The sequence below is a fragment of the Saimiri boliviensis genome, chromosome 3, assembly GCF_048565385.1.
Source record: "Saimiri boliviensis isolate mSaiBol1 chromosome 3, mSaiBol1.pri, whole genome shotgun sequence".
NCBI lineage: Eukaryota > Metazoa > Chordata > Mammalia > Primates > Cebidae > Saimiri > Saimiri boliviensis.
The window spans coordinates 9,484,135-9,511,223 of NC_133451.1; the positions used below are offsets into that span (position 1 = coordinate 9,484,135).

The following is a 27,089-nucleotide window of genomic DNA, read 5'->3' on the forward strand; positions in this document are numbered from 1 at the left end:
TGGCTAATTTTTGTACTTTTAGTAAAGATGGGGTTTTACCATGTTGGCCAGGCTGGTCTTGAACTACTGACCTCAAGTGGTCCACCTGTCTCACCCTCCCAAAGTGCTGGGATTACAAGCATGACCACCTCGCCTGGCTGGTTTACCTTGTCTGTATAGTGAGAATAATAAGATCAGTCCTGTGAAGCTAAATTGGATAAGTTTATAAAGTACCAGGCACAAGCTGAGGACTCCGTGTATGTAGGTGTCTTTCCTTTTTCCTCATCATCAGGTCCTAAGCCTCGCTGGTGGTGTGAGAGAACCAGGGTTCAAACTCTGGGATCTGGATTGACAGCCCCACACACTTTCTTTTCTCTATATTATGAGGTCTTCCTCAGTTTCTTTTAGGAACCATATGATATTTGGGGATAGAGGGCATCAAGCTGATTTTACTCAGTATAATGAGAAATAGGGTAGTCTAATCCCTTTCCCCTGGAAGTTTCCAAACTTCAGAACATCTTCAATTTGGCATCAATCTATGTCTGTAGGGAAAGGGAGAAATCAAGTTTCTTGTATTCCTTTTCACCATTCCTGAGTAAAGGATTATGATAGTCAGTGAGTTTTGACTATATGGCTTATAACTAAGAAGAAGAAAAGAAGAAAGAGGGAAATGAAGGAGATAGATATAGGAAAAAAATATGCATTTACAATGCCAAATAATGTTTCGGTCAACGGTGAATCACATAGATGATTGTGATCTCATAAGATTATAATGGAGCAGAAAAATTCCTATTACTGTTAAAGGAGTTGTTAAGAAATTGTTTTAGGCAAATAGAGAGGAAAAAGGGTCCTTGGAAAGTATTTGTTTCTTTTAGAGCAGCTCCAGAAATGTTTCTCATCTAGCGGGAAAGCCCCAGCTCTCAGAGCCTCTGGCAAGCTTTGACATGCAAAGGCAAGCCATTAGAAACCCGGTCCACACAAACATGGTGATTCCCGCCCCCTTCTTCTTGCCTTTGCCCCACATGCGCCTGCCAACATGGCCACCCCCACATCTGCACCCTCTCTTTGTGTAGAACATCATGGCACCTTGCTCTGCATATTAAAAGGCTAAAGTGGGAGGGCCAGTTTTTTCACAGGCTACATGAATGACAGGCCTGGTCAAACCAATCCCCTGCACCCTATGCAAATCAGGCTCCACCTCCTCCAGCCTCCTCATGTAAGCAGCCACTTTTCTGCCATACATGGGGTTTTCTCTTTGTTCAAATCCCCCATTCCTCTGTCCCTGCACCAGGGAGCTGCTTTCTTCTTCCTTCTTTCTTTCTTGCCTGTTAAACTCTGCACTCCTTAAAACTACTCTACATGTGTCTGCGCCGTTTTAACCAGTTTGGCACAAGACTAAGGACTCTGCTGTTCCTCCACTCATCGGATCTGTATCATTACTCATGATGTTGTAGCCATTATAACATCATAGCACAATGCAGGACTCACGTACTTGTGGTGACGTTGGTGTAAATAACCCCACTGTGCTGCCAGTCATATGAAAGTCTAGCATATACAATTATGTTCAGTATGTAATACTTCATAATGATAAACTAACTATAACACTGGTTTATGTGTTTACTAGGTAATACTTTTTACTTTTCGTTCATTAATTTTTTTAGATGGAGTTTTGCTCTTGTTGCCCAGGCTGGAGTGCAATGGTGTGATATTGGTTCACTGCGACCTCTGCCTCCCGGGTTCAAGTGATTCTCCTGCCTCAGCCTCCTGAATAGCTGGGATTACAGGTACACACCACCATGCCCAGCTAATTTTGTATTTTTAGTAGAGATGGGGTTTCTCCATGTTGGTCAGTTTGGTCTCTAACTCCCGACCTCAGGCAATTCGCCCGCCTCGGCCTGCCAAAGTGCTGGGATTACAGGCATGAGCCACCATGCCCGGTCACTTTTGATTGTTATTTTACAGCATCCTTCTACTTATTAGAAAAAGTTAACTGCAAAACAGCCTCGGACAGGTCCCTCTGGATAGGTTCTAGAAGAAGGCATTCTTATTCTAGGAGATGACAGCTCCATGCCTGCCACTGCCCCTGAAGATCTTCCAGTGGGTAAGATGTGGAGGCAGAAGGCAGTGATATTGATGATCCTGATGCTGTGTAGGCCTAGGCTCATGTGTGCGTTTGTGTCTTATTTTTTGGCTAAAACATGAAAAAAAAAAATAAAAATAGAAAAATACCTTCTGGAATAAGGTTATGAAGAGGAAAATATTTTTGTAAAATGCTACAATGCATTTGTGCTTAAGATAAGTCTTACCAGGAAAGAGCCAAAAAGTCACAAAACTTGAAACATTTGTAATTGTAAAGGTTATGGTAACCCAAGGTTAATTTATTATTGAAGAAAAAATATAGTTTTATCAATTTAAGGCAGCCTAAGTGTAGAAATGATAATGGCTCCATTGGCTTACAGTGCCCTAGGCCTTCCTATTCACTCACCACTCATTCACTGACTCATCCAGGGAAATTTCCAGTCCCGCAAGCTCCATTGACAGTAAGTGTCCTACACAGGAGTACCATTTTTATCTTTTATTTTGTATTTCTGCTATACCTTTTCTATGTTTAGATACAAACAATTTTGGCATTGTGTTATTACTGCCTACAATATTCAGCATAGTAACATCCTGCACAGGGTGTTTTGTTTGTAACCTAGGTGCAATAGGCCATAGTATATGGCCTAGGTATGTGGTAGGCGACACGGTCTAGGTGTGTGTAAGCACACTCCATGATGTCCACACAATGTTGAAATCCCCTAACGGTGTACTTTTCAGAACACATCTCCATTAGTATGTGACACAAGACTGTGTATATATATGTGTGTGTATACATACACACATACACACACATATAAAGAGAGAGGAGAGAGAGAGACTCAGTGACCTAGCTCTCTGGGCATTGCAGTTTATTCACTGAACAGCAGTTCTTTGATCTGTTGATTATGAGCTAATAATTCTAAGCCACAAATAGTCCAAACTCACAGAAATAGCTACACAGGAAACAGTGAATGGAAATTTGAAAAACAGGCATAATGTTCTCACCAGGTGGCCCTTGGAAATTGACTTCTGTTCTCTAGTTCTTAATTTCCTCATCTGCAAAATACAGTAATACATTCTCAGACCACCTGAGTCACCAGGACCTTTAATTTTTGTTTACTTTCTTTTTTAAAAAATCTGTGCCCAAAGCTGGTTATATGGACCTACCACGTATTGGTTGAATGGATGGATGGATGAATGTGTGAATGGTGATAGATAAGACAGCTGCCTCCCATCCCATAACTTGGATGCTCCTTAAAAATTCAAACAAAATATAGAGACATTTGTTATCTCGAGAATTGAGAACAGCTTCTTGGTGGGAACAGTCTGGATAATTTTCTTCTTTCTCTCTCTTTAACCCTGGGCTGGCAATTCTAAAGAAGAATGGCCCAGATCTACTTGAATTGAAACTATCTTGTTAAAAGTAAGGATTCCTGGCCTTATACACCGGCCAAAAAGCTTAAACCCTAAAGTAGGCTTGAGAATATTCATTTTTAACAGTTATGATTTTTAACTGTTGTAATTGAATTTTGAAGATAATGTTAATCCTTGGGTTTACCAATCTTGGGATGATTTGAAATCCTGGCTTGTCCCAGAAATTCAACTGTCATTTTTTTATTTGTTTCTGTTCACTAATATTCCCAACACCTTGGGGAGAGAACCAGGAAGACGCCAGCCTCCGCTAAATTAATACAGGCATTGCGGCATCTAGAAACAGCCAGCAGGGGGCATTGGATGCTCACATATTCTATACCTGCCTGTCTCCCGCTTGTCCTAAAATCCTAATTATTTTTTTCTTTTACAAGAAGGAAAAATCAGCCTTGAAGACTGTTTTCCTGAGAAAAACTAAAAAGTAACATTTTCCTGGACAAAATGAAATTTCTTGTCTTTTAAATCAAATCAGCTAATATCTATCGTCATCAATGCTTTTATTACATGTGGAGGCTTAAGACAGAAGGACCCACTTTCTAAATAGGGCCATCTTTTCCAACTTCATTCTTTATTTAGTGGAAGGAGAAAAACTCATGAGTTTATTTTATGGAAAACATTGCACTGTTCTCTGTGTCTCAGCCTTTGAGAAAGTATTGACCTTGACAGATTGTCCCAGTTTAAGTGTCTGTGTCTTCTCCAGGCTTGGAATAGTTTTCTAAAGAATATTTTTTTATAGGTAGTTTTTAGCATACAAAAACATATGCTTCTGTAGAAAATTATAAGACACAGATATACAAAAAAGAAGGGAATAAACATTACTAAAATGTTACCTTAGCAAACAAATAATACAAATATACAAATATTTGGTTATAGTCAAGTCACTGATACACACACATAACCACACACACTGCACATCATAGATATATAGTTTATACATATACGATCACTCTGTGTATGCTATTTTTACCTTTTTCTCAAAATAACATGCTATCCACATATCCGTGACAATGAATATGCTTCATCATCATCATTTTAATGGCTCTGTAGTATTTTCTCACATGAATGCCCTCTCCTGTTTTCAGATAATCACATCGTAAAAAATTGGAAACAACCAGAAGTATCTAGGAATGTTATAAATACCGCTGTCAGGCACTGTCTTTTTTGTAAATCCTCATGCATATCTTAATTATATCAGGTCTGCTATACTCGAGTAGACATTTGTAGTGGTTCATAAGTATGCCTTCACTGATTCATAAGTATGCATAGGTCTGCTGGGCTGTCATTTCTAACAGACTGGGAATGTCATGCTTTGCTGCTGTTTTTGGTAAGGTGTGCATTTGAGTGTGTATGAGCTGGCCTGGGAGACTTTGTCTCAATGGACTTTTGTGGGGTTTCAATTTGTTCACTTTTTCCTGCCTTAACCAAGGTGAGCAGCAAGATGGAAAAAAGAGGGTACAGGCAGGTGGAGCTAGCTGCTCTATTTTACCGTGCGCTGTATGATTGACCAGTCACCAAGCACATCAGACAAGTCACTTCATTCCCAGGTACAACCCCCTTAGAATATTCTCTATCCTCCAGGATGTCAGTGCAGGGTGGGAGGGGATGTGAGGTGCAGGTAGGTGGAGAGGTGCATTTGATACTAACAACCCCAACACAATTTGGAAACATCTACCTTGAGAGAACATAACCTGGCTTAGGCCTGACTGGGAATCTGAACGAAAACTTTTTCTGTAAGAGGGATTAAGGCTGGGGGCTCATTCCCTGTGTGAACTCATATTTCCCAATTTCACTTTTGCTTTTGCCCAGTTCTCCCGGCTGCTGGGTGGGACATGCTGAGTTATATGTGCCAATGTGTTCTATGTTGAAACTTCTGAATTCCTTTGCTGGTTGCGTAACTCTTCACAACTCCATCACTTCTTTGCATGCTGCCTCTGGACAATGTCTCCGTTTTTCTGCCTCATTCCAGTCATTCTATGTAGACATCAGCTTTCTAGGGAAGTTCTGTGGGACTCTCCATGAAATAATAACCCTCCCGGATGAACAGTACATACTTTTACTCAAACTTTAATGGGCTCCTGTTAAGTGTCTAGTATGAGCAAATAGGCTATGAAGAGAGATACAGGAGAAGCATCAAAGCTGGCTTTTGAACCATTCATTCTTTCCACTCATATTCTGGGGGTAAATTAGTGAGTCGCCACAGGACTGGCACTGAGGTAGACTTATACCCATTGCACAGATGAAGGAACTCAGGCTCAGAAGGATCTGTGCTTCATCCAAAGCTGCACAGCTAAGTAGAGAGCCAGGATCCCCATCTGGCCAGCCACCTTCCAAAGCTTGTGAGAGTCACAGATCAGGCTGTACCGTGGGGCAACTGGAAGGAATGGCATTAGTAGCTAATGTCATTTCGAATAGGCCATAGTTTTATTGAAATGAAAACAGAAAAGAATGGAAATAACAGCCCAAGAGACCCTTGCTGTCATTCCCACCACTTAGGTGGCAGAGAGCCCCAACTCACCTGTGTCACTATTGAGGTGAGGCCATGACCTAGGGCAGAAAAGAGAACCAAGTTAAGTGTCCACTGCTCTGCCTCCACCGACCACCCCCCTCATAGGAACAGGCAGTCATCAAGGGTCATTGCACAAGTCAGCCTCTGAAGTTACTTTATGTATGTACTATTGTAGATCTGAAGTTACATATTATTCTATTATATATAGAAATATTGTACATATTTCTATTTTCTAGAAAATGGCATGTAGAAGAAAATGAAAATTGACACCACAGATTATATTTTGGTTATTTCCATGTACATAGCTGTATATGTACGTACCTGAAGATGTATGCCTACATTTAAACACATAGACGTATTGTTAAATCAAGTTTAGCCTAAAACCACATCCTTACGTATTTTAAGTTCTGCCTAAAGGTTTCTCTGCACATCACGAACTATAAAAAGTGGAGGTGTAAACAGACAATAGCCTTCACTTGTGCCCATCATGGAGTTTTGGCCAATCAAATGTAGCCAATGGTTTGAACTGTGTTCAAATCAGGCAAACGCCGAACTGTAACCTACCTGGCTGTTTCTGTACCACCTCACTTCCGTTTTCTATGTATCAGTTTCCTTTTTCTGTCCGTAAAGCTTCCACCATGTGGCTGCACTGGAGTCTCTGAGCTTCCGCTGGCTGGGAAGGCCAGCGAATTCTCAAATCATTCATTGCTCAATTAAGCTCCTTTAAATTTCATTATGCTGAAGTTTTTCTTTTATCAGCATAAATATAATATAAAAGAGCCCAGCATGGTGGCAGACACCTGTAGTCCCAGCTACTCAGGAGGCTGGGGTGAGGGAATCACTTGAGCCCAGGAGTTCAAGTACAACCTGGGCAACCTAGCAAGATCTCTTGAAAAAATAATATAAAAGAATGTGTAGAATTTTGATGTTACAAATACATTCTATATCTTCAAATGTTATTCAAAAACAAGGTACTGATCATCTACCTCAGTGGTCCACAACCATTTTGGCATCAAGGACCAGTTTCCTGGAAGAGAGATTTTCCACGGATGGGGGTGGAGGATGGTTTTAGGATGAAGGGAAGAAACTGTTCTACTTCAGATCATCATGCGTTAGTAGGGTTCTCATAAGGAGCGTGAAACTTGATCCCTTCCACGCGCAATTCACAGCAGGGTTTGTGCTCCCAGGAGAATCTAATGCCGAGGCTGCTCTGACAGGAGGCGGAGATCAGGTGATAATGTTCGCTAGTCCACTGTCCACCTCCTGCTGTGCGGCCCAGTTCCTAACACACCACAGACCAGTACTGGTTTGTGGCCTGGGGTTGGACACGCCTGATCTACCTGATATTTCAAAGGGGCATTTAGGTTCTTGCTAGTCCTAAAAATCATGTTGCCGTGTGTATTATTCCTGCATCTTTGAATATTTAAGCCTCATCTTTGAATCTTTCTATAGAGAGATGTTATCAGTCACAATTAAGGGGTCAAATAATGTGAGCATTCTAGGCCCCTTGTTGCATATTGCTCAGTAGCTTTCTGGATGAGCTGTGCCAATTTATATTAATTTATAGTCTTACTCATGGAGTGTGATCGTTTCACTGTGCCTCACCACCTTTAAATCTATACCTTAGAACCACTTTGCCTACATGGCACTCATTTTACCCGTTTCACTTCCTTGATGACTAGTGCGATTGAATTTCTTTTTTGCTGAAAGGTTTTGGGTCATTTATGTGTCTTCTTTGGTAAGTTATCTGTACATATCTTTGCCCATTTTCTTTTCCTTTTTTTTTAGGCAGAGTCTCGCTCTGTCGCTGGAGTGCAATGGCGCGATCTTGGCTCACTGCAACCTCCACCTCCCAGGTTCAAGCCATTCTCCTGCATCAGCCTCACAAGTAACTGGGACTATAGGCATGCGCCACCACACTGGGCTAATTTTTCGTATTTTCAGTAGAGATGAGGTTTCACCATGTTGGCCAGGGTGGTCTCGAACTCCTGACCTCAGGTGATCTGTTTGCCTTGGTCTCTCAAAGTGCTGGGGTTACAGGCATGAGCCACCACGCCTGGTCTCACTCTCTGACAAGGTCTTTGCACAGCCACAATCCAACCCTTGGATGGGGTCCTTTTGGAAACACATTTTCCCCAGGTTTTGGGCAATGCTTTGAAAAGCCCCAAGGTAGTGGAAGGCTCCTGAGGATGCTGCTTCCATGAACTGACTTGTTTGTGCCTTTAATAATCACAGGCCTTTGCATTACACCTTTCCTCCAAGGCAATCAAAGTGCGTCATAGGAGCAATTAATTCAACATCGCAACACACACTAAGTGTAAATATTTATGAGGTCTATTCAGTGTCTGGGACATTGGGCACAGAATAGGTAAGCAGTAAGATATCCGTAACCAGGAGACCACAGTCTGCGATGTGAGTCTGACTTCAGCCTACCTTGCTGCCTTCTGCTCACCATTTTTTTTTTTAAGACAGTGTTTCTCTCTTGTTGCCTAGGCTGAAGTGCAGTGGCGTGATCTCGGCTCACTGCAACCTCTGCCTCTTGGGTTCAAGTGATTCTCCTGCCTCAGCCTCCCTAGTAGCTGGGATTATAGTCCTGCACCACCACGCCCAGCTAATTTTGTATTTTTAGTAGAGATGAGGTTTAGTAGAGATGAGGTTTCTCCATGTTGGTCAGGGTGGTCTCGAACTCCTGACCTCAGGTGATTCACCTGCCTTGGCCTCCCAAAGTGCTGGGATTACAGGTGGGAGCCACTGCGCCCAGCCTGCTCATCATTTTTAAACCCCCAAATGACCTGTGGGCTCACTGTTATTGCCTCAAATTTACAGAATAGGAAACAGGGTGGTCAGAGGGCTCTACAACTTGCCCACTGCACAGACCGTCTAAGAGTGAGGGATTTGACACCAGCCTGTCTGCCTCTCCGGCCCTACTGTTTCCCCTACCCCAGGCCTATAGGAAATGGCAAATCCTGCTTAGGAGGTACTGAGCAGCTGTGACCTCGGAGCCCTTGTAATTAACAGTTGGCGCCCTTTCAAGCTGCCGGAGTTTCTGCAGAAATTAACAGTAAATCAGCCAGTGAGGAGCAAGTCATTTATCGAGGGCTTGAGAGCTTTCTCTTGACACTTAAAACATATGGCCTTTTCTCTGACATCTTGGTCTTTGATTAAGGCCTCAAAAGGATCCCAGGACTTACAACTCATGACATGGGAAATGGAAATGATACATTTTTGTGATTGTGTACAGTGAGTTTAACATAAGTGTGGCAAGCCATCCCATTGACCGAAGGCAGAGCATCCAGCGCAGGCAGCATGCAGATCTGAGCTGAGGAATTTCGATAGAAGGCAAACTGTTCTGAGATTCCAGAAAGAATTTCGACTTTTAAATTAGAGTTCTGACCATCTTCTAACCCTGGCCTTATCGGGATTTTAGAATCAAAGGCAAGCTGGTGCTAAAAAGCATGTTGGGGACAATGCTGTCCAGTGCATTAGGTCTTTAAATGGGAGAACTGGGGCCTAGAGTGGCCAGTGGGTTGTTCACAGTCTCAGACACTTGGAGGCAGAACTGAGTCTTTTGACATCTGAAAAGAGTGGCACCAAACAGAAAGGAAAATAACCCATTTAAGCACTGAGGTAGGTTCACCTCTGGCTGGCAGGCATTTTTTTTAATGGTCTGTTCAACCCATTTACATTCATTTTCACAATTTTTATTATACTTTGAAATTCAATGTTCCTGTTTACCTATTTTTTTTTAACATACAAAAAGCTGTACATAGTTAACGTATACAACTTGTTGAGGCTGGATATTAAGTATATACTTGTGAATGGACAAATATTACATGATACTACTTTTATGATACATGTAAAATAGTCAAACTCATAGAGGCAGAGTGGAAGGGTGGTTTCCAAGGGCTGGGTGGAGGAGAAAATGAGAAATGAGGAGATATTAATCAAAGGGTACAAGGGTTTGGTTAGACAAGATACATAGGTCCTCAAGATCTGGCTAGCACAGTGCCTACGCGGTACTATATCATACAATTGAAGTTTGGCTAAGGGGGTAAATCTTATGTTAATTGTTCTTGATGTACACACAATAGTAAGTAAAGAGGGTGGGAGGAAACTTTTGGCGGTGAGGCAGACATTTAAGGCATAGACTCAGGCTTTAGGCATTTTAAGCTCCGCTTTGTAGATTGCAACTAAAACTGAGACGAATTCAGCATCTTGCCTGAAGTGGCACAAGCAATCAGCAGAGCTGAAATTTGTCGGACTCCCTCCACCAAATCCCTTCTTCTTTACATGCCTATAGCAGCAACTTAGCCGTGGAGTTCTCTTGTCTGGGAGCTTCCTCCGGATTGTGCAAGTGGCTTATCTAATCCACTCTGCCTCTCAGTGGGGCTCCAGAGTGATGGTGCTCATTCATATGTCACATCCTCTGGGAGGAGGCCCCCTGGGGCTCTCCGTACGTCAATGCAAGCCAAGTGAATTAGCAGAGGAAGCATCAGCAAAACAGGGAATGGTGCTGTTATTCCAGCTGAGCCTGCTGCTGTGAGCCAGAGAGCTGCAGAAACAAAGCAGGAAGGAAAAAGTGGAGGGCTGGGACCAGCCGCCTAGGGTCTGGGAGAGGGGGGATCAGGGAGGTGTCCCGAACACCATGGTTTTGTCTAAATGGATTGTGGACATTGTCTTGACACAAGCAAGGGATGAGCTATCTGAAAGGACTCCTGTGTTAACATGCTGCAACTTGACAGCCCGGGGTGATTAATGAAGGGAACTGCTAGCAAACTTCATGGAGATTTGATGCACTCTATCTGCACTCAAGCAAGGCCCATGTGTTAGAAAGCTGCCGCTTGCCGGGGAATTACAAGGATGCACCCGGCTTCCTTTTGTCAACAGCATCAATAACACGGCCATGTGCGAACAGGCCACAGCTGGATGGTGTTATAACTTGGCAGCCGCCCTTCTGCCTTCCCTGTCTCTGCTCCCCTTCACGTTTGGGCCTGAAGAAAGCAAGTCCTCCTTCCTCTCTATTTCCGGTGTGTGTAAGCAGGTGTCAACACTGCAGCAGGAGAGTTCATGGCGCAGGAAATGAACAAGCCCGACCTCTGGAGGACTGTGGTTTTTAATATTTAAAGCTCATTACAAATACCGATTTTAAATTCTGAATTATTTTTAATTTGTAATACTTTTCAATAATTAAACACAGTTAATAATTTTTAATTTTTAAAGGCTACTAAAGTAAACTCATTCCCCTCTTCCACTTCTCTCTCCTGCTGCCCAGCAGAACTGGCTCTGATGAAGTAGACCGGGCATGCTTGCCTTCTACTTATCCATGGGAACAGAGTTTGGATGGTGTGTTATTCCAGTCCCATAGAGAGGGATTTGGTTCTGTCTCCAGGGTCAAGCTCCTGGCATGGACAGGAATCTTTCTCTGCCTCCTCGTGTGTGGTATGCAGTCCTTTGGGTCTCCCCAGGCACCGACTATTAGTCCAGGATTTAGCAGCAAAACCCTCGGGAAATGATCAGGGCGATTTCACACTGCCAGCCTCAGCCTTCTCTCTCTCTCAAACCTCTTAAATTAACTGGCTCAGCACCACGTCTCGTTTTAAGTTTGTCCCCTGAAATTAAAAGGCTACTCTAGAATAAGATTCCCTAAATTTGGAAAAACAATTTATACTTCTAAGAGTTACTCATTTTAAATATAATCTAGTGAAAAACAAGGAAGGATGGGAAGTTTCTGCATTCATCATCACCTTCTTCCCTCTAGTGGAATGTCCACACTGCATCTGGAACTGAGCACTTTACAAAAATGATTTCACCCAAACCTCATAGCAATTTTTGGTGGGAAGCAACTTTATCTCAATTTGAGGGCCATTATAAAATATTACGAGTGCCACAAAAGATGTTAAAGACAATACACGAACCCTTTAATTTTGCAGATGGATTAGCTGAGGTTAGCCCCCCTGGGAGTCACACCGAGCCTGTTTGATGATACCTCTCTCCTTCCTTTGTCTCCACCACTCACAGGTGGAGCATTTACATAGTGGAGCTGTGGGGACTATGGTTTGGAAATGCACAGTGTGCTCAGAGAGTAGGGAATCTGGGGGGATGAACTAGCAAAGCCTTTGTCATCCTGGAAGTAGTGTGGACGTTCACAAGGCTAAAGGATGCTTAGAACTGTGTCTCATAGAAGTAACATAGGAACACACAGCATTGATTTGGGAGAGAAGGAGTGGGCTTTATAATGTTCCAGGGAATAGGTAGTGATGGCCTGGATATATTGTGTACCTTGCTTCCCATGTGACCACCAATACCCTCTTCTCCTTAGCTGGGCACATTCCTGGTGCCTAAGAAATGAAACTCATATTGGCATAACAAAAACAGAATGCAAGTTGAATTCTCAGACTTCCTACACTGAACCTCTAGCTCCTAAAAGGGAGACCTGGTGCCTAATACAGTGCCTGGAGCATGTGCACACCAACGTGTTGCTATATGAGAGAGAATGAGTGAATGCCTGTGTGAATGAATGCCACATGAACATGCACAGGGAAGCATAGAAAAGAGGGGCATCCCAAAGTGAGATGGTCCAGAGATACGCTGCAGATCACATCTGGGTCTACCCATGGACCTGTCTTATCCCAGCAACTTGTGTGTGCACAAGTTCCACTTAAATTCCCCTGAATTGGTTGTACATTTTCATTAAAGATTAGAGATTAGAGAGCTTCTCCTGATCCAGATGAAATTCTCTCCAAGGTGGAGTCAGGCCAAGGCTCATTTTTCATAAGTGAATACATGGGTTCATTCTTTCTTGAAGGGAATTCCCAATTGGTTTCAAGAATTCTCCTCTTACCTATTTTATTTTTATAATAAATATATGGGGCATGCAATTCCCTGAAGGGAAACTGGAGAAAACACTGTAGGTGTTTGGTGCTACTCAGAACTCCCATTAAGCTCATCTCCCCAAGACCCCCCTGGCCGAGTGAGGCTCCCACCTCCTCAGAAACCTGACCTGCTGGGGCCCACCTGGTCTCCTCCCTCCTCTGAGCACCTGTGGCACTTCTTGCTCGAATCATGCATTTAGTAAATCTAGAAGAAGACATATCATTATTAATTTATTATTTAACTCTCATACGGTAAAATCTTACTTGTGTTTTTTTCCTTTCCTCAATTAGATTTTAAGTTCTTTGAGGGCAGAAAACATGTCTGTGTAAGCTATAGTCCTGTTTCTATCAGCTATCAATGCTCCCAGCGAATATTAAACAATGAAAACAAAAAGATTTGACATTCTGGTGGGTTCTGCGGCAGACAAGCAGAGTAGCAGGACAATTTGCTGGACTTGTTTTAGCTCAGACATCCCTCCAATGGGCAGGACAATTCCTGAAATCCTTTCATCTCCTCTCTGAGCCTCCCCCATTTCCCTCACTTCCTCTTTTCTCCATCCTTCTCTCCCTATTAAAGTTGCTTTTTCACATCTATTTAAGTATCTAGTAAGTGCCAGGCACCATAGGAGGCTCTTGGTATACTACAGGTCAACACCGTCCTAGGGTATTCGCAACATAAGAACCCAGGGTTCTGCCTTGATTCTCCCTTCTTCCTCCTTTCCCATCAGCCAGTGTTTCTTGAGCATCTACTCTGTTTTTTATTTTTTGTTTGTTAGTTTTTTTTGAGGTAGTGTCTCACTCTGTTGCTCAGGCTGGAGTGCAGTGGCACAATCTCAGCTCACTGCAACATCCACTTCCTGGGTTCAAGGGATTCTCCTGCTTCAGCCTCCCTAGTAGCTTGAATTACTGGTGCCTGCCACCACACCTGGCTAATTTTTGTATTTTTAGTAGAGACCGGGTTTCACCATGTTGGCCAGGCTGGTCTGGAACTCCTGACCTCAAATGATCCACCCGTCTAGGTCTCCCAAAATGCTGGGATTACAGGCGTGTGCCACAGTGCCTGGCCTGAGCATCTACTCTGTAGGAGCCCTTTGGGGGCAACTCCTGGAAAGCCTGTGGAGCACCGTGTTCTATTCCCTGTGTCCTCTCGGAAAGAACCGAGAACCTGTAGTAAAGCTCTCTGCTTGTGAGATCTTTCTGGATGGCACTATGCCTTCTGACAGGGAGGTGGCCCACGGTGAGAAGAGTGACCCTTATGGCAGTCTCAGTGCTACAGAGGTTCAGGGCAGGAGGGCCAGACCAGGAGAGCAGGCGGAGGTGGTGGTCAACCAGCTCCTGGTCTTGTCTGGCTGAAGGGGCCCACTAGAGGGCCCCCTAGTGCACAGAATAGAAGTGGACTCCAGACCCAGGGTGGTGGCTCGCACCTGTAATCCCAGCACTTTGGGAGGCCGAAGAGAGGCGGTCACCTGAGGTCAGGAGTTTGACACCAGCCTGGCTAACATGGTGAAATCCCATTTCTACTAAAAACAGTACAAAAGATAGCCAGGCATGGTGGTGGGTGCCTGTAATCCCAGCTACTCAGGAGGCTGAGGCATGAGAATTGCTTGAACCTGGGAAGCGGAGGTTGCAGTGAGCTGAGATAGCACCACTGCACTCCAGCCTGGGGGATAGAGTGAAACTCAGTCTCGGAAAAAACAAAAAAAAAACAAAAAAAAAACAAAAGACTCCAGTCTCCAAAGGATGACACCTGGGCCTCACAGGCCCTGAGAGATTACAGCTGCCTGCACTTTGTCCCCCTGGATCTAACTATTGCTGCTAGTGCTATGGGAGAAAGGAAGAAGTCCATAGCCAATGAGGTGACGAATGGGAAGGGGCTGAATGTGGATAGTGTGGTGACACTGTTTCCAGCAGTGCTGTCGCGGGCAGGGGATGGAAAGGAGACTAGAGCTTGGCAAGAAGATGCGGATTGGAACCTTGGTGCCGCTGCTCACTAGAGTGAGGACTTGGCAAGCCCTTCGGCTCGCTGGTTGATCCTGTGTCCCTCCTGTTCCCTGGTCCTGTGTGTATGTCTGCCACGTGCATGGCACAGGCTTATGATCTGTTATGTATGTATCTGATAGTTCCACACCCACTCTTCTGCTTCCCACCAGACACTGAGCATGTGGGTGTCAGGAACTATGTCTCGGTCATCTTTGATTTTTCCAATGCCCAACAAAGAGAACTTAAGGAGGTTAATGGGACGGGTCAGACATTTTCCCAGTGGGAAAAACAGCTCCTGCACCCACCACTTCTCCCATCTCCCTGCCATCCTCTACCTTCCATCTTCCTTCCTCCACCCCACTCACTGTCACTCAGCAAGTAGGGGCAGAGCAAAATTCCAGCCCAGGGGCCTCTCACTCCAACCTGGAAGTTTGTACTCCTGGTAACCAGGCCTCCATCTGAGGTTCTCTAACTTGAGCAAACATTGGAACCCACGGGGAGGGCTTATTTCAACCCGGCTGCAGCAGAAGTGGTGTAACAGGCCAGAGTCTGGGAATCTGCACTGCTAAGTTCCCAGATGATGCCGAAGCTGCTGGTCCCAGGCCCATGCTCTAGGAACCGCAGCTACCAGGCCTCCCTGCGATAGATGTGGCTGAGCTTTCCAGGGGCTGGGCACATGCTCGTTCCTCATGGTGGGGAGACTTGACATGAGTAGATTAGTGACTCGTGAGAATCAAAACCTGCATTCATATGGATATGCTGACATATAAGGAAGTTTTGATTACTTGGAACCCAGAAATGCCCTTGACTTGAAGCTAGACTCTGCATTCAAACCCAACTGGTACCAATTTCTACTGGGACTGTGACAAAAACATGTAACCCTCTTTAGACTATTTTTCTCTATCTGTAAATGGGAATACAAATGCCTACTTCGGAGCATTACGGTGAAGATTAAATGCCAAAGTTCTGGTGCATATCGAGTGCTCAGTTATTGAGTGGAATTTGGATTTAATTGGGAAACATCAATTGGTGTTTTCTTTCACGATATACACGAGGAAACAGTACAAAATAAAAGTGGGTACTGGGGATTTAATGAGATAATTTTCATGAGATGTTATGAAACACATTCATCTCAATAGTGCAGACAGTTCATAGATAATGAATGTGGATGCAATCTGCATTTTTCTTGGAGATTCTCCCGGGCCGTATCATCCAAGTGGGGCCCAGCACTCAGCTTGGTGTTTTATTTTGTTTATTACCAGGTGATCAATGCACTTTTGAGCTTGGGGTGGCCGGGCTGTGGGGGAAGCAGCCCTCTTGAGCTTTCAGGAGAGTTAATTCCCACATTCAACCTAGCATGAGGGCAGTGGTGGGGAGCAGTAGAGTTGTCGATATTAATAATCATCATTACAGCAGCCATTTGCCATGAAACAACTAGCCACGGAGCCTTGAGGGAAGTTATTCACCCTCTCTGGGCTGCATTCTTCTTTCCTGTAAAAAGGAGACTAACAAGTGTGTAATTGTTGGGATCCAGTGTGAGTTGCCTATTAGCTCTTACAACAGCACCTAGCACATAGTGAGCACTCAGTGACTCTTAGTCCACATGATTTAATGAGAACCTACTCTATTCCTGGCAAACCTCATGGGTCATCCATTTCTTTTGTGAATACAGGAAGGTTCAAAAGATTTAATAGCGAACAAGAGAGTCTACTTTTTCAAATACCATTTCTAAAACACAGGAGGTGTTGGGATGAAAAGAGGCTTGTCTGGGTCCACACAGCTAATAAGCAGGTCAGCTGAAATCCGATCCAATGGACTCATTCTACACTGCAATGCTGCCCACAAGTAGCTTCTTCCTTGCCTTATCATCAAATGTGGATAATTAAAATTTTTACAGGAGTAAATATATTGGTTAATAGTTACAGGAAGATGGTAGACACAAATTTGTAGTTTTCAGACAGTTTTAGTTGATTTACGTATCTCAAATAGTAGTGTATTTTCATATAATACATTCATTATAAAATGTGCAGTGGTGTAGAGATTTGTATGTCTACAGATTTTTAAAAATTTTAGGTTTATAAGTAGTTTGGAACAGGTTGCAAAAACATCATCTGTTGCTCTTTTTAATATATCTTCAGCGTGCTATGACACATTCTGAAATAATTTGCTTCAGAAAAAAGCACTGCTCTTCTCTCTCTGTCTTTTTTTTCCCCTCCAAATGTAACTGTAAATATTACTTTGATGTATGTAATTGCTTCAACCCTCTCCATTTGAAGGAAGGCTTCGAAACCTTCCATCTTCCATCTCTTGCTATTGTCAAGAAATAAGGAAAACGGACTTAAAATGCATTATTCAAATGTATTTAATGTAAACATTAAAGAAATCTGAGAACATCCACAAATTTCCCTCATCTCAAAGTGATTTTGAAAAACACCTTAAGTATTCTTATTCTATCATCTTACTGGATTCATTCAGTCTGCTTAGGGGAACTATTTATTCCAGCACATTTTAGGATTCCAAGACTGCTTCTAGTGTCTGGTACATAGTAGAGGGGATTGAAGGATGTTTGATGGGTGGACTTGAATTGGGATTCGAGGATTAATATAGCTTGTGAAGACCCTTGGGTACCTCTAGGAATAGAAGCCACCCCAGGAAGGCTTAACCAGGGAGTCCTGCCTGCACATGAGGCAGGACTGAGAACAGTTCTGCACATGAGGAATTGGCCCAGATTTAGCGTGCTGGACAGCGCTGGGCAGCGCAGAGCTGGATTTGACTTTAGGTTTTGTCTCTTGTCAGTAATTCCATCAAGTTAGCACTCGATTCTGAGCTTTTTGACTAGTCTGCAGGGCCTTTGAGGGAAAGACTGTGTTTTGTCTCTGCATTTTCAGTAGACTGTGCAAGTTTTGATGGTATAACTGCTCAGTAAACGTTTTTCTCAATCGAAGGACAAAGCAGATAACAATGTAAGCACTTGGCTCTCTCTTGTCTGCTTGCTGTGAGACTCCAAGGCAAACTTGTGGCCTGATCCATGATTCGTGATTCAAATCATTCACTGGCAGAGGAACAGAAGCCTCCCCATCACTGGCTCTCTCTGGGGTTATTCAGAGCCTGGGAGGGGTTGGCGGAAAGAGGTCTGGCCTGCAAAGCTGTGGAGGTGGGGGCTTCTCAGCATAGGTTTGTATCACACACACCAACTGGCTCCTCCAACCCCGCCAAGTCCCTTCTCCTGCACCTTGGTCTCTATCTGACTCTAAGTCACTGTCGGTCACTCCATCACATTGACAATTTCCGTGTGTGTGATGCTCGGCTTACTTGCTACAGAATTAAATTTTTTTTTTTCACTCCTCTATTAATAAACAAGTAAATATTCTGACCTGTTTTTCGGCAGACTGAAGTTCTGGAATTTCAAATCATTGGATCCTTCTTTAGTTGTCCTTCTATTGCCCCTGGGATGAAAGAAAATAAATTATAGCTGGGAAAAAAGCAAGAAGCTAGGGAAAAAATTAATTAAGTGCATTCATTCATAGAAGCAACCACCCAGTCAGATTTAAGTAATTACGTCTCACACGTAACTCTGAATCTTTCTTTGCATTACCATTGAGGTTAAAGAAAATCTATGTTTAAAGTAATTCAATTACCTAATTTTTAAAAGTAAGAGCTTTATTTTACAGAAAATGGTAGTGTGGGGCAGAATAAGTGCCCAGTCAAGACAAAAATGTGGGCTGCCTCTCTCTCATCAGCAAGGTGACCTTAGTATCTTCCTTAAGCTCTGCCAGTATCTGTCTCCTCTGTAAAACATCATACTTTTGCCACATGGTTGATGAGAGGCTATTAAGAAATTTGAGGAACAGCAACTTTGAGCCAGGCAATGTCTCAGATGCTTTCCTGTGTTTGTTGAATTTGATAAAAATCTAGTAAACATTATCCAACGTGGGAAGACAGACTATTTACAACTCTGATTCAAATAATATTTATTGAGCTCCCCTATCATTTAGGCACTTTGCTAAGGCACTTTCTATGAAAAGATTAAATTGTTTTTCATTGAGTTAATTTGCTAACATTCATTAAATATATTCACTATCATAAACCATCTTTGTTACACATTCCTAGTTCATTTAATCAGCCATGTTTCACACTTTCTTTTCTTCTGCAGCCATTCCATGAGCTCTATCAAACACTGACTGGTGATTTTTTCCTCCTCAAATGCTCCTGACAACTGCCTCCTTAGCTTGGTTACCCTCCTTGTCCTAACAATTCCACTTGGGGCAAATTTGCCTCTCCCTGGTCCTTGGACTTTCTCTGCTCCCACCCATGTGGCTCTTTCAGGTACCATTCGCTGTTTCTCGGATGCCCTTGTCTTCCTTCTTCTCATTAACTGCAGCCCTTACTTCTGAACTCAGCTCAAGTGCTACTTCCTCAGAGAATCCTCCTCGACCTCTCAGACTCGCTCCTTCACAGCACTTGCCTGAATTTTAATTCTACTTTTGTTTTAGCTGGTAACTTGTGTTCACATCTGACTGTTGAACTTCCATCTCCACCACAGCAGGATTTGCAGGGCTTAGCATCCTGCAAAATTCAAGAAGGTGACTTAATAATACACTGCTGTTAATAACTAGAAATGTTGTTCTTGCTGCAGTTTGGTGTGTGGATTGGAGCCCAGAAGGCTAGGGAAGCAGTTAGGGGTAGATACTGGAGGCCAGCCTAGAGATGCTGAAAGCAGAAGTAAGGCTGAATATATTAATTCAATATTATGGGTCAATGCCTGACCCACCAAAGAGCTCCGTGGACACACATGCATGTACACACAAAACTAAAGAAGTCCAGGAAATACTTCATGAGGGCTGGAGGTTCTCTCTTCATCTACAGGGATTCTGCCTGTAGCCCATAGAATAGAGCATAATAAATTTAAAAATCTGTGAGTTGTTTGGGTTTATCTTGTCACTATATAAATTCACCATCTAGAAAGATGATGGCTTATTTCATTATTTATTAATTAAAATTAATTTAATTTTTCCATTTTTAATTTTAAAATTTCACTACTGCACTATTTCACATATTCCATAATTCATAGTTCTTTTTTCCTTATCCAAATACAGCTAAATTCACAAATTTCCATCTGTACTCTGACTTCTCTACTAAGTTCCAGACATGAATGCTGAACTATTTTCTGGGTCTTTCTAATTGGTTATTCCCCAGCAGACATAGGCCTTTATCCTAGTGAGAGGCTCTATTGCTCACATGGCTTCCAAAGCAGTAGCCTGGGTGCTAACCTTGAGTCTTCCCATTCCTTCCCCTCTGTCATTACCGTCATCCTAATCTGATACCGTATTTGAACAGTCAGATTTTGCACATGCCTCCTGACTCTGTCTCCTGTCACATGAGCCAGCTAATATATTCAGCCTAACTTCTGCTTTTAGTATCTCTAGGCTGGCCTCCAGCATCTACCACTAACTGCTTTCCTGGCCTCCTGGGCTCCAATCCATACACCAGACTGCAGCAAGAACAACCTTTCTGGTTATTAATAGCAGAATATTATCAAGTCACCACCTTGAAAATCTTCATCAGTTCCCTATTACTGCAAGATAAAACCCGAAGTCTTAACCATGATCGCTAAGATTCCTGCCCCAGTGGCCCTGAATCCCATTTCTGTTGCTCCTTTATTTCCTGCTACCTTTTCTCTCTGCCAGGTCACCCCACACTGTGACCTCTGGCCAGACTTTTTTTTTAAATGCTCCCATCATTGACCTAATTACTCTTTTTTTTTTTTTTTGAGATGGAGTTTCGCTCTTGTTACCCAGGCTGGAGTGCAATGGCGCGATCTCGACTCACAGCAACCTCCGCCTCCTGGGTTCAAGCAATTCTCCTGCCTCAGCCTCCCGAGTAGCTGGGACTACAGGCGTGTGCCACCATGCCCAGCTAATTTTTTGTATTTTTAGTAGAGACGGGGTTTCACCATGTTGACCAGGATGGTCTCGATCTCTTGACCTTGTGATCCACCCGCCTCGGACTCCCAAAGTGCTGGGATTACAGGCTTGAGCCACTGCGCCCGGCCTCATTCTTCAAGGTCAAGTTCAAATATTACATCCCTATGAATTCTTTCCTACTGCTTCCACTTTGAGTCCCTCTGGTACTTTTGTATACTTTTCTATTGTAATTCATTTTGTTTGTGAGTCTAATCATTCATTTACTCGAGAAACAGTTGTTGGGTTTTTTCCATGCCAGGCAATGCATTAGGCAATAGGGTATAGTAATTAAAGAACAGATGAAGGCTGCCTCCTGGAATTTTTAGTGTATTTAGGGAGCCAGACCATACTCAACTAATCAATCTTATTTTGTCAAATGCCTTGCATATACATTCGTTATGCATGTCCATGTCCATGTCTCCTTGTATTGGAGTCTTGCAAGGGTAGGTTGTATCCTGGGCATCTTTTTCTCTCCCAGGACACTGTGTAACTGACCCTGCATGCTTGCAGGAATGTTTGTAAGATAATGAATAGATACCTAGATAACAAATACATAAATGGCCTGTGAATATGGGCTCATACACAATAGTGAGCCATGTAGTTAATCGGATAGAGTCCTTTGAATCTTTCTGATACCAGGGGAATTCTGACCTACCCCCTTCACTGAGAAGGAGCCCTCAAATTTCCATCTGCACTCTGACTTCTGTACTAAGTTCCAGATAGTAAACACGGAACTATTTTCTGGGTCTTTCTAATTGGTTATTCTCCATCAGACACAGATCTTTTTCTTAGTGAGAGGTTATATGTATCATTTCTGTGCTCTGACAGCCCATGTAGCATTTGCCTACATGGCTTTAACAAAGCCACTTCTAGGAGGATGAGACACAGTCTGGGAATTTCTCAACTTCTTCCTAGGTGCCTCAAGAACCCAAAAGCCTGGGAGCTACCTCTGACCCTTCTAGATACTCAGCTTTGGCCTTTTAAAGAAGAGAGCTGAACTCAAACTCTCTTTTTATTTCATGTTTGCAGCAACCCTCAGTAGTAAATGGGCAGGCATTCTTCTCAGCTCCATGCTACAGATGAGGAAATGGGGCTTTAGAGTGGAGAGGATTTAGTTCCAGGTGACCAGGCTAGTAGAGGGAAGAACCAGGGCTAAGCATCAGTTTGCCTGTCTCTTGCAGAGTATGTGTCAGCTATGTTGCAGAGGGACCCAGAGGAGACCCAGCTGGAAGCAGCACTGAACATCTCATCTGTCCCAAGATACGAAAAAATGAATCAGACTCACATCCAAACATGGGTAGTGCAATAGGCACAATGATAAAAAAAATGTACCTGTGGTCTAGAAGAAAAAGGAGGAAGAAGCTGTTCAAATATTTAAGTGATGGTATAGTCAAGGAAGGCTTTCAGTAGGTGGTGACAACCAGCGGGGGGTTGAACTTGCCAGACAGATGACACAGTGAGTTGACAGCGAAGCCTACTCCAAGAGTTAAAGACATCTTCTCCATCCCAACTTGGTCATTCTCCTCTAATTTCTCATCTATACAGTGAGATGCTCCCAGCTACACCCAATATAGCAGGTGCAGGCTGACCAGCCCAGAAAGGATGCCGTTTCTTCTGTTATGAAACTACACTTCTCTCAATGGACTTTTAGCTTAAGTTCTGATTTTTCCAGAAGCTTCTCATTCTATACACTCACAGTGAGCTTGCAGGCTGCTGAAAAAACACTAAAATTACTCTTAAGCCACAGTTCTCTTTCAGGGTCTTCTACAGTTGGATTTTTGATACAAACATCATGAGGAATAATAAGGTATAAGACTGTCATTATAATGAAATCAGAGCTGCAAGAAACTTATATAAGATTTTCACATAACTGGTCCTCTTTGGTATTTCACCACATATGAATCCATTTAATCCTCAGAACGATCCTATGAGGCCAGTCCTATTCTATCCCTATCCTGCTGAATTTCTTTATCACATGTTTCATCTCTTCAGAAACTGCCACAGGTTTGGCTCCTGAGGAAGCAGACTCTGAGACAGAGGTGACCATGCAGAAAGTGTTTTAGGGAGTGCTCTTGGTACCAGCCCCTCTGGGGAAGAGAAAGAGGCAGGACTGGGCAAAGGGAAAAATGGGCCATGACGCAGTTGCAACAGAGGCCTCAGTGGCCCCTACAGGGAATGAGGACTCTTCTGAGTGTCCCACATTGGGGTGGGAAGGCCAGGTCTATGCACCACTGGGTGCCCAGTCAGTGGGTGTGGGCTGCTCCAGGTCAGGCAACCCTGCTCAGCCAAGGCAATTCCCAAAGAAGGTTGAGGGGGAAACCTAGATGGAGACTCACAGAATGTAGTACAGGATCATCTTGGATTCTGACTCTTTTCTTTAGTGAGTTTGAGGATGCAAAGAAGCCAAGATGGGCTTTGGCTATATTTTCAGTAAAAGAGGATCAGAAGGAGAAAGGATGAGCTAAAGGCAGGAGTAATCCTGAAGGCAGGTGTCCCCTGGGAGTGAGTAAAATGGATATGAATGCAGCTTTGCCAACTGAGCAAGCTATGCAGTTAATCTGATTCCCATTGTGCACATGGGGAAGAGTGGGGTATAGTACCTTCCTCATGTATTGATTACGTGTTCATGATCAGATTTATTCTCTAGGGCCCAATTCTTACCCCAAATGACTAAAGAATATCATAGTTGAACAACCAGTAGCATCAAGAAGAGCAGTTGGTAATTAAGATATTTCAGCCAGGTAAGAAATGTGGCTTATTCAATAATAGAGAGGCAAAGCTGCAGTTCTAGAACTGTAGCCAAGTGATGGATGTCCATTTTCTTCATTCCATGTGGTCTCCAAGCTGTAAGGGTGCTAGGTGTAAACTTGTTTCAAATTGCATATTCCTGCACACGCTTCTTCTAAACCTAGGAGATTTTAAGCACTCTCTTTGAGCAACTAAGTGAGGTTCCAGGGTCGGGATGCACCATGGTATAGATGCCAATCACCGTCCATCCTGGCAAAAGCACAGAGTGCAAAAAACCTTCTTGTCACAGCTTTTTTTAAAGTTTAAATATATGTACATAGGGTCTATTCTTTCGAGTTCATGAAGCCCCACCATTCATTCCCTATTATCTCATGTTTTTAATTTGCAGACTGCCCCTTGAAAATTTGAGCTTGTAACCCTTCATGGAGGAACTTGAGAGGATCATCCAATAATGAATTTCTGCCAATGAGATGTTTTAATAACTACTCGTCACCTATTCACTGCCTTTGCAGTTGCATGGTGTGATGGTTAATTTTGTGTGTCAACTTGGCTAGGCAATGGTGCCCAATTGTTTGTTCAAACACCAGTCTAGACATTGCTGTGAAGCTATTTCTTAGATGTGATTAACATTTAAATCAGTAAATTTTGACTAAAGCAGATGATCCTTCATAATGGTGAGCGGGTGGGGGGCTCATCCAATCAATTGAAGGCCTTAATAGCAAAATCTAGGGTTTCCTGAACAAGAAGAAATTATGCCTCAAGACTGTAACATAAAAACCCTGCCTGAGCTTCCAGCCTATTGCCCTGTGGAATTTAGTTTTAAGATGACAACATCAACTCTTAGCCGAATCTCTCACCTGCCAGCCTGCCCTACAGATTTCAAACTTGCAAGTTCCCAGAATCTTGCAAGACAATAAATCTCTCTTGCGCTGTCTCTGTCTCACTTAATGATGGGAATCTGGGAAATGTGTCCTTGTATGAACATCATGGAGTGTACTTATACAAACCTAGATGGTGCAACCTACTACACACCCAGGTGATATGGTATAGCCTATTGTTACTAGACTGCAAACCCAAAAAGCATATTACTGAATACTGTAAGCGATTGTAACACAATGGTACTTGTATATCTACAGATATCTAAAAATAGGAATGTACAGTAAAAATAAATAAAAAAAGATAAGAAATGGTACACATGGTAAATATAAGGCACTTACCATGAATGAAGCTTGTGGAACTGGAATTTGCTCTGCGTAAGTCAGTGAGTGAGTGGTGAATGAACGTGGAGGCCTAGGGCATGAATGTACACTACTGTCAACTTTAGAAACTCTGTATATTAGGATACCCTAAATTTATTTTAAAAATATTTTTTATTTAAACTTAGCTTACTCTAACTTTTGTACTCTATTAATGTTTCAATTTTTAAAATGTTGACTTTTATAATAACACAACAAAAATATATTGTATAGCTGTACTAAGATATTTGTTATTTACTTATTCTGTAAACATTTAATTTTAAACTTTCAAAATTTTTATTATTTTTTAAACATTTTTGTTAAGGAGTTAAGAAATTAAGACACACAGACATTAGCATGGCCTGCATGGGGTCAGGGTCAACACCACACTGCCTGCCGTCCCAACACCGTGTCCCATTGGAATGTCTTCAAGGCAATGACACACATGGAATTGCCATCTCCTGTGATAACAATGCCTTCTTCTGGAATCCCTCCTCAAGAAACTGCCTGAGGCTGTTTTACAGTTAACTTTTAAAATATATATATATATATATATATATATATATATATATATATACACACACACACACACACACTCGAAAGAAGCATACTCTAAAATAACAATAAAAAGTATAGGCTAATAAATGCATAAACCAGTAACATAGGCATTACTGTTACTAAGTATTGTGTACTTTATGTAATTGTATGTGCTATGCTTTTATAGGCTGGCAGCACAGTCTCATTTATACCATCATCATCATCATCACAAACGTGTGAGTAATGTGTTGCATTACAGTGTTATAGCAGCTGCAACATCACTAGGTGACAGGAAGTTTGCAGCTCCATTATGATCTCATGGGGTCACTATCATATATGAGGCCCATCATTCACCTAAATGTTATGTGGTGCATGACTATATATACACACGGTTGATTCTGTTTATCTATAGAGCTCTGACTAATACACATCATAAAGATGTATTCATCGGGAATTGCCTCTAGACAGATAGAAGAGAAAAAACATCTTTAACAGGTAGTAAGCACCTCGGTTGTTGCAGCTACGGTCCTGGGTGAGCTGATTTAATCCTCACAATCTCTTAAATCAGATACACATATTGTCCCGATTTTACAGAGGAGAAAACCAAGGCTCAGAGCTCTAGCCAGTTGGGTCCTATAGTTAGTCATATCTTGGTTTAAAACCTGTCACTTCAGTGAACAGACACTATTGATAATCGGTTGTCCATTCTAGGCAACACTGGGTGTCTGAGGAATGGGGGAAAAGGTACATCCATAAGAGTTTCTGTACTGATGGATCTCACAAGAGTTGAGCAAAGCTCTGATCTGGTTTCTGCTAAAAAGAACAAGGACCGGTGGGAGGTTCCTAACGGGTTGCTGTTGCCCTGCTGTGGCATGCTTGCTCTCCCCCAGCTGAGTCATAGCGGAGTTTGAGCTGCCAGTAAAGACACAGTGGGCCTTGTTATCTATCATTTGGCCATAGTACAAGCTCTCTCCTGATCTGGGTTGTTGCAATGAACCTGTGCCTTGCTATCTAGCAGGAAGCTTCATTTGCTGGGAAGCAGACACTGATGATAAGGCATGATTGCAAACCCTGCTCAGACATTGGAATCCTATAAAGTACTGTATCTCCTTGTGCATCTGCATGCGAGAAAGCACAACCCACTGAATTTGGAGGCTGTTTCTGTACTGCATGGCAATATGTCTGTAGGACAAAGTTGTGGAAATGGCTCAAATATAAGACAAACTTCTATTCAGAAGCAGCTGCAGCGTTAGGGAGCTTGCTCAGAGAGTCCTATACATCTTGTCAGTGCCTCCCGTTTGTGGAGTTTTCACTTTCAGCCACAATCCTGGACAATGAGTCCAGGGGCAGCCAGCTGAATGGAACTGAGAGCTTGGCTGTGTGATTCAGGTTTGAGCCCTGGTGTTTTTTTTTTTTTTTTTTTTTTTTTTTTTTTTTTTTTTTTTTTTTTTTTTTTGTGACAGAGTCTTGCTCTGTTGCCCAGGCTGGAGTGCAGTAGGTGATCTCAGCTCACTGCAACCTCCACCTCCTGGGTTCAAGCAATTCTCCTGCCTCAGCCTCCAGAGTAGCTGGGACTACAGGTTCATGCCACCACACCCAGCTAATTTTTTGTATTTTTAGTAGAGTTGAGGTTTCACCATAGTGGCCAGGCTGGTCTCGAACTTCTGACCTCATGATCCACCCTCTTCGGCCTCCCAAAGTGCTGGGATTATAGGCATGAGCCATGGTGCCCAGCCAAGCCCTAACTATTTTATCAACT

The 27,089-nt window shown here is 42.9% G+C and overlaps 1 protein-coding gene across 6 annotated transcripts in view; it reads right to left on the reverse strand.

Annotated features, from left to right (window-relative positions):
• CLNK (cytokine dependent hematopoietic cell linker) overlaps positions 1-27,089 on the reverse strand; it is a 203,347-nt gene that overhangs the window by 95,479 nt on the left and 80,779 nt on the right. For 4 of the 6 annotated variants that reach the window (XM_074395896.1, XM_003934684.4, XM_074395895.1 and 1 more), the window contains exons 3-4: positions 18,222-18,293; positions 6,005-6,033 (exon numbers count right to left, since the gene is read on the reverse strand). In XM_074395896.1, the coding sequence (XP_074251997.1) occupies positions 6,005-6,033; positions 18,222-18,293 (101 nt within the window). Of the gene's footprint in view, positions 1-6,004; positions 6,034-18,221; positions 18,294-24,775; positions 24,849-27,089 lie in introns of all 6 variants that reach the window. The other 2 variants (XM_074395898.1, XM_074395899.1) reach the window with 2 other exon arrangements.